Here is a 12,638-nt window from a genome sequence, read left to right on the forward strand (position 1 = left end):
AATTTCCTAATGAAAAGTAAAATAAAATATGGATGAATCAGTTAGAAAGCACATTTCTCTTACTTTCTCAGGATTTATTTGGGCTGCAGCCAAAACATGAGGTAATGCACACAGAAAGTGACATTTATTAAAATGTGAATTAGAGGTCATACTGTAAAAGCTTGCCTGCAGCTCAAGATTAAATGACTTCATCACAGAGCTAAACAATTTAAAGTAAATAATATGATGTAATACTTTTGGGCTCTACATAAATGAAAACTGTCTAAAAACTCACGGATAAAACCAAAACTGATTAGATCTGTGTAAGTTCATGTGACATTATGAAGGCAAATAGAAACTTCATGCTGATGTCAAATGTTCTCAAATCATTAAAACCAGGACGCAACTCTATTTCCTATGAAGACGCTGGACTTTACACCTCCGACAGAGACTTCATTTTTTTTTTTGAGAAGAAGTTTACACTCGATTTGATTGCAGGACCACAAAATCACAGACAGTAACATTCATCAGTTAATTGGGAAGGGCTCTCATTCTAGCTGAATTTGACTTCTGCAATTTGCTTAAAAAAGAGTACCTATATATATGGTAAATAAATTGGTAATCTGATGCTTGGCTTTGCCTGTGGAAAACATATTTTTGTCTTTTGTTTCCTTAATATTTGCCCACCTAGCTTCTTACTTTGCCCATCTATCTTCTTACTCGCGTTTGTTGGATTTGACAGTTCGTGTTATAATTCAATCACAGTTAAGTCTGTGTGTCTTGGGAAGATAAGAAAGATCAATTTTGAATGAGAATTTTAATATAGAAAATAAATTTTTCTCAAGATTTTTTCCATTAATCCAAGCCTTTCTGTTCAGTATCTAAGTGCCCAGGAAATTCTCTTTTTCTAATTCTTCTTCCAATGTCATAGAGGCCAAATCAGTGTCATCCTCTAATACTTTCTCTATTATTATCATTATTATTTTTTATTAATTACATTGCCTGATGTGACACAGTTTCATAGGCTCTGGGATTCCCCCAACCCCTGCCCGTACCCTCCCCCCATGGTGGATTCTTCCACTTTGTTGTAGTATTGCAGTTCAAATTCAGTCAAGATTCTTCCATTGCAAGCATATACCAAGCATAGAGTCCAGCATCTTATTGTCCAGGTAAATTCAGTGGTTTCTTGGGGAGACCATTTCTGGTCTGAAGGCAGAGCTAGCAGAATATCATCCCCTCCAATGAAAAGCCACAACATAACATCAACAACAATTTACAGCATTATAGAATTAATTGACATGGTATTGAGTAACCAATATGTTAAAAGAAAATGCAAGTACGTAACCACATCCTGCGACTACTTCATTGATATTTCAATTTTAGTTTATATGCAACCGGCTTCTATACACCTTAAAATGGCTATAGGGTACTATTCAGCTATCTTGTGTCTATTTTCATTTTTATATTTAGCAGTTTATAGTGTTAAAGCATAATGTTGCTGAACTTGGCAGATTTTAGGATAGTCTAAACTGGCTTATAAATCTAACAAGGCATTTGTCAACAGTTGAAGTGCAGAACAGTTTTAGGAGTGGTGTGCAGAGAAATCCTCAATGCCTTAGTGAGGAGTAACTAATCTTTGTGTCCTACCTAGTAAGGTATATGTGAGTCCAAGCTGACCATTTCCTGTCTGGTTCTAAGCTTTCCTTGTTGTTCTCTAGCTATTCTAATTTGTGTGTGCGTGTGCGTGTGCGTGTGCATGTGCGTGTGCGTTTGTGTGTGTGTGTGTGTGTGTGTGTGTGTGTGTGTGTGTGTGTGTGTGTGTGTTGGGGTGGGGGGCTCCGGAGCGACCCTGATGGTCATTGCAAGAGAGGGTGGGATCCAAAGTTGGAAGTAAGGACCAGAGAAAGCTCCCCTCCCGAGTCCTGAAGGAAGCTTACTGTTCTGTTTCTGCGGACCGCTCATGGATCCTCATGGATCCTGGCTGTTGTTCCGATGACCTTGGCATCTGTGGGGAAGGATTTGGGCTTCTTCCATCCCATGTGGTAGATCCAAAAGGGGGTGGATGACCTCAGAGTTCTTGGCCTTAGAAGGCACTCCAATTCCCCGTGGTCTCCTTGGCCATTGGGATGTAGTCCTTGGTACCCATACTGATAGTCCTTGGTGAGGAACTGGGAGTCTCCAGGGTTGGGATACAAGCCTCCTCCTGTCCACCTGTTCCACTCTGGGGTCCCCCACTGCTTTGTGCATTTGACCTCCTGTTAAGAGGTTGTCAGGATCTCTCTTGATTCCCCCTGTATGTCTTTGCAGTTTTACTATTGTCTAATGCTGATCCAAGTCTATTGTTTATAAGTTATCTGTTATATTCCTGATAAGTTATACTTCACGTCTTCCTCACACATTCTAAGGAGATGGAAGATTTCTCTGTTCTCCCGCCCCATTTCCGAGTATCATAGGGTCTTAAAAGTATATTAGGTTTTACAATTCTTTGATGTAGATCATGAACAGTCTGACTCACATTGATTGCTGGTTCATTGGTTACTTCACAATATCTCTAATACTATCTTATGAAATCTGACTCATTTGGAGCTCTCAGCTGCCAGAGCTTCTGTCTTTATTTCCCAGAATGAAGAAAGTGGACTATAAATAAGGTATTTAAGTGATATCTAAGTGTCCAATATAAAGTGCCTCCAGACATTATTATATTCTGTTTCTGTATCTTCTTCACCTCAGCCAAACCTAAGAAAGAGATTTAATTTTATCTGACTCATTTTGTGTAATGCATTTCTTTTAGCATTTTCTGAAATGTTTTATTCTTTTCCATACAAATATTGACTCAGAAATGGCTATCTAACAAAGGATTTTGATTGCTAGGTTTCCTGCTTAATAACTACAATTCCAAACAAGTCATAATAATGTAATTATTTTGAGTCTTTAATTTCCATAATACCCAACTCAATAAGGATGTTGAAAGTATGAAAGAAGACAATGATACATGACACAGTAGAGACTTCGTAACATGGGCACCTCTTCGGATTTCCCCAAAAGAAAAATCAGCAGCAATGACTAGAAACTGGCAGTGTATTTGAGAGGTGAATCCAGGAAGCTTAAGCAGATTTAAGGGAAGTGTGCCAAGGAAGGAAGTAAAACGAATAAAAAAGAATATAAAATAGTAGGATTATGTTGTGAAAAGTTGGGGCTCCCTCCCCATCGGGAGCTTCTGGGTAGCTTTGTACCAGCTTCCTTTCTGTGGGCAGGGCCAAGTTACCACAATTGCAAACAGACCCGGGTGGACATGGGAAAGTGGCTATAAGATATCAGCAGCATCTGCTGTGGATTTATTTCCATTTTTCATTGTCAATAAAGTTAAGAATAGTATAACCTATATCAACATTCTTAAGAAATATATGAAAAGGAGAGGATAAAGCTTGTGAAAGCTTCATAAAGAAGGTGCAATTTAGAAAATGTTTTGAAAATTATTCAGATTTAGACATATAGCAGGAAGTGAGGAAATATTTATACATCAAGGACACAGTTTAGTAAAAGAAGCCATCATGTGTCACCTGCTCAGATGCTGTGGTAGGCCTATTCACGCATTGGCTCATTTTTTACTCATATTATGAATCTCCCAATAACTCTAATAGTTAAATATTGTTTTGACCTACATTTTATCCTTTGCTGCAACTCAGAGTCTAATTTACTTCTCAAGGCCACACAGATTTTAACTGACATCGCCAATTCTTGAATTTAGGTGTGTTACTCTCTGATTCTATGGTTTCAGTCAATGGATTATAGAGGCAATAATGCTCTCTGTTAAGAATAGATTAAGAATGGGCTTGTTAATGGTAGGAAACAAAAAGAACATTAGCCAAATGAGAATCAGCAAAATGCTGGAAGCACAATGCAGAAAAGGAGATGACACACACAACTTTGTCATTTGGGCCAAGAGTGCGGTGTTAGTAGAGGAGAGGGAGATAGAAGGAACAATGGGTTTTGCTGGAAAGGATCTAGAGCATGAGTGTCAAGGACAGAATCCTCCTGCTTGATGTTTCAGTTTTGAATTGTGGCAAGTGGTTATATTTACTGAGGTGATGCATCCCCTCTCTATATAGCTGCTAGCATGTAGTTTGCTTGCAGTGGCATTTTGTGTGCAACATGAGAACTTTGGCATAAAAGGTATGAGCCATTGAGAGAGAGAGAAAGAGAAAGGGAGATGCAGCAACATCAGCAGAGAGGTAAGGAGGTTTCAATAAATTCAAAAAGTACTACATTTCCTTATCCTTTAAAATATGGGTGTGCAATTATCAAAGCCATAGTAAACAGTTAATAAATTATAATTATATTTTATATTAGGCATAACATATTCACAAGGCTTTTTGGGGATACATTGTTTATTTTCCTCTATAATTTTTGGGTATGCTATCATGAAGTTATATTTTGTAAATTAATCCCATTTATTTTTACTCAGTTGAGCACTTTCTGTACAAGTTCTGCAGTATGGCAATACATTATTTGACATGTCCTCTTCAAATGGTGATGCTAAATTCCCCACCCTTTGACTGTAACCTGCTCTTAATCACTAGCTTCTAAAAACACAGTGTAACAGAAAGGACATTTGATGACTTCTACAAGTAGGTAATAAAAGACATTGTAATTCCCTCATGGTTCATTTCTCTTTTCATAGACCACTAACTCTAGAGGCCATCAGACATGTTATAAGGACACACAGACCATTGTATAGGAAATCCCACTGCTGACCCATAGTCATTGAGGACTGCAGTGTCCTTCCAACAGGCACGTTTGCTAGGCTGAAGCCAGATCCTCCACTGTCGCTTAGCCTTCAAACAACTACAGCACTGGCTGACACCTAACAATTTTTATGAAGAATTTGGAGCCAGAACTATGCAGCTGTGTTTTTTCAGTTCCTAATCACGGAAACTACAAGAAATTCTTGCTATGTTAAGTTGCCAAGTTTGAGGATTATTTATTATGTGATAGATAATTTATTAAAAAGCTTTAAAATGTTATGTATTTGTAGGAAGTAATTAAATCACCTTAATACTTTGAAGTTAAATATTCATAAAAATGAGAAAACAAATCCTCTTTTCCATTTGATTCATTATGTATTAAGCATATAGCTACAATTTATAGGATTTTACTTTGATTAGTTGATTTAACATGTGGAACCTTCAATTTGATTTATAACGTTCACGAGGGGCTAGCCAATTATAAACTCTCCTACTATTTATTTGCCTTAGTTCTTTAAAAAGATAATATGAGAAGCTTTATCTTTAAAATGTCAGTCTAAAGCAATTCCAAATTCCTATTCATTAATTTATTTATTCATATGAATTATCAATCTTTATATTCCTAGTCATGTACTCATTCTGATGGGGCCTTATTGTGTGGGGTCCTAGTCTACCCCTCCTTCATTATTTAAAGAGTACTTGGGCCTCCTCTTAAGTAAATAAAAAGCAGAATAGTAATTCAAACCACAAGCTTTAGAATGAATGCCCTTTGTTGTATTGGTAAATAAAAATAAATGACAAAGTTGCACAGGAATGAACAAAAAATCTGGATTAATCATTCCAAGAACTATCTATTTCAAAAATAACTTTAAAAAAACCACCTTAAGTGGTGTTAATGCATACTTGGGTGCTTATACATATTGTGTCTGTGAATAGAAAAGTAAGTGATTTGTGAGAGTTGCATTGGGGCTATTCATAGCAGATTATCAAAGATTGGTAGGAGATGGGTAAAAACTTTGTGTAGGTAAATTATCCTTTTGCTCATATTGGGGAAATGTATGTCATTGAAATAACAGGAATGAATATCATTATATAACATTATCTCTCATTTCAAACATTTGCAAAACATAGTCCTGTTGTTCTTCAGGGATGAGTCAGAAGTTGCCACCCCTGAAAAGCCCACTGCCAAGGTGAAAATATGATTAGACCAACTGCTAGCACTGACACTCAAAAATTAACTGCAAATCTGTTTGAGGCAGCTAAGGCATTCCCTAAACACTTCCTTGTTGGAAGTGTTGGCATTCACATTATTATTTTGTATCCCTTAAAGGTACATTTTAACTGTTTTAATATGTGAGGAACAGGCCTGCCAAATTGTGCTTATAGCTTTTTAACACAAGCAATTTACAAATGCAATGAAGCAGATAATAGGACACAAGATACCAAATTTGAAAATCTGTGTTGATGATACTGCTGCTGTAGAAACATTTTTGGAAGCAGCCCTGTATTCAGTAGCATGGATAAAAAAAAGTGTTTTTTTTTTTAATCAGTTTACAGGTGTCCATTTACAACCAATGATGAGTTTAGGGTCATGTCCTTCAGCACAATTTCAGCCCATTTAATGCTAACAATTTATAATCACCTGGAATACATGCACTCAGAAAAACATGGCAAACAGCAAAAACTCAACATTAAACAGACTGCTTAAGTAACAAGTTAATGTTTTTTCTTAAAATGAAAATTTCGAAAGCAAAAGGATGTGTAAATATTAAAATCATTTGTAAATTTCTATATATGTGCAAAGATTGAAAAAGGGCATTCAATATTGTTCTGGTCATCTGATTTATATAAAATATACTTTCTGTTAAGAAAAGTATACTAGAACAATTTTAAAATAAAGGGACTAGATGTCTAAAATATCTTACTTTTTTGAAAATTTTTTCTGGGCCTGGCGCAGTAGCCTAGTGGCTACAGTCCTCGCTTTTCATGCGCCTGGATCCCATAGGAGCACTGCTTTTAATCCATGTGGTTCTGCTTCCCATCCAACTCCCTGCTTGTGGCCTGGGAGGGCAGCAGAGGACAGCCCAAAGCCTTGGAACCACATTGGGGACTGGAGGAGCTCCCGGCTCCTGGCTTTGGAGCTAATTTTTGGCTGCTGTGGCCACTTGGAGAGTGAATCAGCAGACGGAAAATCTTCCTCTCTACTCTCCTTCTCTCTGTATATCTGACTTTCCAATAAAAATAAATAAATCTTAAAAAAATTTTCTTTGTTAAAATAATGTTCCCAAACCAAAATATGATAAGCAAGTTAATTCTAGTTCCACAACGGACAAAAATCACACTGCAACTTTCTGTAACAGTTCCAATCATATAGTCACAAAATCCTCTGTATCATAAACTTTGGGGTCATCTCACACTGTTCCAAAACAACAGTTGTCTGTTGAGGAACAGATGGTTATTACACATAAGAGATGACATGTGTCAAAGATGCTGTACACACCATTATTGGCAATGTAAATTAGTACAATCTTATGAAGTTCGGAAGTCCCTCAAGGATTTGAAATTAAAGTTAAATAGGATCCAGAATTTCCTCTTCTGGATATGCCTTTCCTAGAAAATTAAATGAGTATTCATTCATTTCCTAGAGAATGAAATGCTCTCCCAACTTCAGTGAGCATTATTCACAATATCTACACAATATAGAAAAATGTCTGTCAGCAGACAAATGATTAAATGAAATTCTGTTACAAACACATACACACAATTAGGAATATCATTCACCCTTTAATATAGTAAAGTTATATCATTTGCAACATTAAAAAATGGGCTGAATGACATAAGCCTGAAACCAAAAGCCAAATGCTACATGATCTCACCAATCTGAGCAATCAAAAAAATCCAAACTGGCAGAGTCAGAATGTAGAGGAATGGTTTTAGGAGTCAGGGTCAGGAATAGGGAGAGACTGATTAATGGGAATGATTTCAGTATAAGATGAATAAATTCCAGAGATCTAATGTACAACAAGGTAATTATAGTTAATAATGTGCTGTATAATTGAAATTGGTCAGATTAGTAGATCTTTTGTGTTCTTGCCAGCCACAACACATATAAAGATAACTATAAAGATAACTATGTTAGGTGATAATTATGTATTAAGTAGCTTGATGATGAGAATCATTGTGCAAGATATATTTATATCAAAACATCATGTAACACCTAAATTATACACAATTTTTGCCAACTGTACCTCAGTAAGGCAGAAAAAAATCTAAGATTTATATTATGTTAGTAAAATAAATTGCCTATCTATACTGTAAACTGTTTTTCAATACAGAGAGACTCAAGACATGATGGAACCACTTATTTCATAAAAGACCACTTTCAAGTGACCTTGCTCAGTTCTGAAAAAGTGCCTTCACCCCTCTTCCTCATATTCCCTGGGATGGTAAAACATCAGTACACTTTAAGAGAAGGAAAACAAAACATCAGCCCTTCCTCTCTGGCCAAAATGAGTAAACATTCTCTCAAAATATATTTGCCACACAGAAAAAATTGGGGTTGGTGTCCTAGGCCTAACTTCAGGACCTAAGAAGAAAGGATCTGATAAAGCAAGTTTTCATGCAGCCATTTTGACATTTGGTCATGTGTTCAGGGTCAATGACTAAACAACATTTAAGTATGCAAAAAACACAATAACAAACAAACAAAAAAAACCCATAATGTTCGAGCCAAGCATAGGAGCCCAGGAATGTAATGGAAAATTTGAATTGGCAATGAACAGTGTCATGATATAAAAGGCCACGGCCAAAACACCAGAGCATCAGTGCACTGTGAGGTCTCTCTGTCCACCTAGAAACTGGAAACAAGGCTGCTCCCTCCTTGATGTTTGACAAAGTTCAAGGATATTTGATTCTACCCAGATTTTATTTAACCCACTGGAACAGGGGATTTGATTGCCATCAACTGAGTGTTCAATGTCTTTGTTGAATTTAAGTAATCACCTTGATAAGCCATATTCCTTATAAAGGGCAAAGAGCAATGTTCTCTCAGTAGATTTTATGAGAATTGTGGCCCTTTTGTAGTAGCACTTTGTAAGAAGAGATCAATGATAAAAGACACATCTATGAATTTCATAAATCAGACACATCTATTTCGTAAAGGTAGCACAAGATGTCAAAATGCTTACAATATACCAGTGAAACTGACTTAGCATAATCTTTCTTCAGGTAAAGGTACATATTCTTTCATATTAGTGTTTCATGTTTTCATAAATTCTACCCATCACTCTCTTCTGTTCAGTACAACATTGGTTATAAATGAAGAGTTAAGTTCACCTTGGAAACAAGACAGCAAGGCTATTTGTAGTTCAGAGATGAGGAAAACATATTTACTAAATTTTGTGGCATTGAGATTAAGCTGGGAGAAAATCACTTATTTAATATGAGACATAACTTATAATTTTCAATTTCTTTGTGAATTAAGATTTTGACAAACGGTAGAGGTACTGGACAGGAAGGCAAATTTATCATTTTGCTCCAGGAAGATAATGGGGCAAACTCCTCTGCTGTGTCTATGGGACAGGGTGCAGTGGATTTTCTACCTCTATTTAAGAACAAACTAATTTCTCTCTGAGTTATATCAAAGTAGCTTAGAGAAATGGAAGAGAGTCTTAATTGATTATGTAATAAGTTCTCCTAATGGAAAGATTTTGGTTATAGGATGAAATCGCTGTGAAGGTCCATGTAAGTTCAAATGTTAACAAAGTTATGGATTGCTATAAAAATATAGCTAATTATATTTCAAAATCTTACCAAAATTCAGAAAAACTAGAACACTTATAAAAAGAAGGCAAACAGCTCATTACCTGTTACTATAACGCAACATTATCAGTGTAGTGGGAATTATTTCATTTCTCCTTACAAGAGCCCTGGAAGGTAGGTAACACTTTCATACTTCCTGTGATGAGGCTAAGTTAGCAATCCAATCCCATCACAAAAGCATGAGAAAACACTAGATTTGCATGATTCTTAATATCACTCTTTCGCAATAAATTTCAGTTTTATGAAAAACACATGCAAAAAGTTACACAGGCAAGAAACATGTGTTAAAAAGCTAGAGAAGCTAAGATTCTGCTTATATGAGAAAATTCATTTCATTATAATATTACATGCACAGATTATAAAGTACACCACATTGATGTCTTAAATTAAACCACTGTAACAGATAAGAAAGAATGTCTGAAGGCCTCAGAAGTATGTATAATTTAATTTTATGGCTTATGCTCCTGTTTTTCACCCCCTTTCTATTTTCTCATCTTAGTTTTAAAAATTTTTCTAATTCTATGTGATTTTTGCAAAAATAATACTGAGAATATTTTTGGTAAATCACTTGCAATTGCTGTTCTTCAAATATTTTTCATATAGAAAATTAAACCTGAAAAACAGGGCAATTCTATTTTACTGTTCCTTACACAGGATCCTTACCTTACTGTTCTTTACATAGCCTCCTTTCTGCTAATACCTTCTTTTTACATGAATGCAATCCCATTAATTATTAGTGCTATAAGCTAATATCCAACTTTATAGTCCTCATACTAACAGTAACATATTGAAGTTTTCGAAGTTAACATCTAAAGGACAATGCCCCATGTCTCTGGAGAAAAATTACAAGTCAATTGGAAAATAATTTTACAAAACATATTCACACTAGTTTCTGTTTACTAATAATTAAAATTTTTAAAATCCCTATATTTATAATCTTTATTTTAACTTTCTTTTTTAAAATTTTATTTATTTATTTATTTTTTAAAGATTTATTATTATTGGAAAGCCGGATATACAGAGAGGAGGAGGGACAGAGAGGAAGATCTTTCATCCGATGTTTCACTCCCTAAGCGAGCCGCAACGGGCCGGTACGCGCCGATCCGAAGCCAGGATCCTGGAACCTCTTCCAGGTCTCCCACACGGGTGCAGGGTCGCATGCCTTGGGCTGTCCTCGACTGCTCTCCCAGGCCACAAGCAGGGAGCTGGATGGGAAGTGGAGCTGCTGGGATTAGAACCGGCACCCATATGGGATCCCAGGCCGTTCAAGGCGAGGACTTCAGCCGCTAGGCCACGCCGCCGGGCCCTATTTTAACTTTCATAGAAATATCTTTAGCATAACAGCAATCAACAGGAGATCTCTGGTGCACAGAGATTAAGACCTCATATGTAGTAATGAGTTATCTGGTGACGTCTTTAACAACTGATGCTTCTTTTTGACTTGCATATAAAAAGAAGTTTATATATTACCTGAATTTTTTAGGATATAATTTCTATTAGTAAATGGTAACATGATTATGATTAGTTGCTTAAGAGAACTTCAAAAGCCAAAGCAATTTAAAAGAAACAATAAACTGTTTTCTTTCTTCCTCACAATTTTGTTTCCTGGGTAATTTGGGCTTGTTCTGCACTAACATCTTTTTGTTTATTCTTTATGTCTGCTATTCAATGCGTTCTGCTGAAGCACATTCCCTCCAGCACAGACAGAAATCAATATGTAGGCATTTGAAAGAACATAATTAATGTTTAAAATATGACATTGAATTACTTATCCCATTAGCAAATTTAAATATATTCTATGCCTGTATTTACTTACCTGCAAGTCCTAAAAGAATATAGCCCAAAACAAACAGTATGAAGACCATGCAGCACAGAACATCTGTACAATTCCTAAAGACAAAAAACGAAAAAGCATTAAAAGGGATTCTAAATGACTTCTTGCTTACTGCACAAAATCTGGGAAGAGACAAAAACATAATAATGATTCTCCACTTTAAAGTCAACTATTCTGAAAGGTGAACCAGACGTGTTTCTGCCATCAAAGACCATGCAATGAAAGAATTGGACATAGCTTCATGGTTAAAGAATATCCCTCAGAATTGTTAGATTTATTCATTGCTGGTTTTTTTTCACTTGAAATATATCCTTAGTGATTAAAGTATGCTAACTTCAAATAGTTATCTTCATATTTGAAAAGGTGACATAAACTATTTGATTTTTTCTCTATTCATATCTTTCTAATAATTCTTCTCCAGTCCCTTTTAATTCAACAGTATTGTTATCAAACAAAAACTGACTCCATTAACTTTCTATGGTGTTACATTTATTCTAACAATATATATAAAGTATCAATAAAATAAAATCCCTAAAGATTTTCACAATCCACCCCCACCAGCTCTTCTGTAAGCTAGTTACTGTCAAAACAGATTTCAAGTGAACTTGACTCAGGCAGTCTTAGCGACTGGCTAAACATCAGAAATGAAAGCATGATCTATCAGAGATACTCAAGGGTTTAAACTAAAATATTTTTCCCAATATCTTATCTTGTTCAGCTTACAAGTGGCTTGAACCATCAAAGCTATGTCTTAAACGTGAGCGACAACATTATCAATTATCTGAAACAGTGAAAAATGTTAGGGGAAAAAATAACCCCCTTTGATAATATTAAAAAGCGGCACGTGAGACTTCTCATAGTTCTTGACATTGAGGGCAAATGGATGCGTTCTAATCTTTAGCACAAGCATAATGAAGTTTCACTGTTTTTAGAATAGTAGCACCACAGTATTGGTATTGAGTAATAATTACTCTGTAACAGAAACTGTAGTACCTTGCATTAGTAAAGCTTTACTGTGCTTTATATTGGTTTCATGCGTAACAGTAACTTTGTGAATTTCCTAAGAATGTATTTGGGTTGTAGGAGAAGCAAAGTTTTGAAGCAGCCTGAGAGAGATACTGATAGAGAAGGAGATATATCTACGTCTCTGACATATTCCTTTTTCCATTTAACAGTTGTATTAACATGATTGCAATTTTGCTTCAAAATAGCTACATCCCAAAATCATACAAACATTCCCATAACTCTTCATTGCATGA

General features: G+C 35.7%; 1 protein-coding gene across 9 annotated transcripts in view; it reads right to left on the reverse strand.

Annotated features, from left to right (window-relative positions):
• The window catches only part of SLC44A5 (solute carrier family 44 member 5), a 369,267-nt gene that overhangs the window by 63,820 nt on the left and 292,809 nt on the right, over positions 1-12,638 (reverse strand). For all 9 annotated transcript variants that reach the window (XM_058658158.1, XM_058658145.1, XM_058658136.1 and 6 more), the window contains one exon: positions 11,362-11,435. In XM_058658158.1, the coding sequence (XP_058514141.1) occupies positions 11,362-11,435 (74 nt within the window). The remainder of the gene's footprint in view (positions 1-11,361; positions 11,436-12,638) is intronic.

The sequence above is a fragment of the Ochotona princeps genome, chromosome 2 (assembly GCF_030435755.1).
Source record: "Ochotona princeps isolate mOchPri1 chromosome 2, mOchPri1.hap1, whole genome shotgun sequence".
In the NCBI taxonomy this organism is placed as follows: domain Eukaryota; kingdom Metazoa; phylum Chordata; class Mammalia; order Lagomorpha; family Ochotonidae; genus Ochotona; species Ochotona princeps.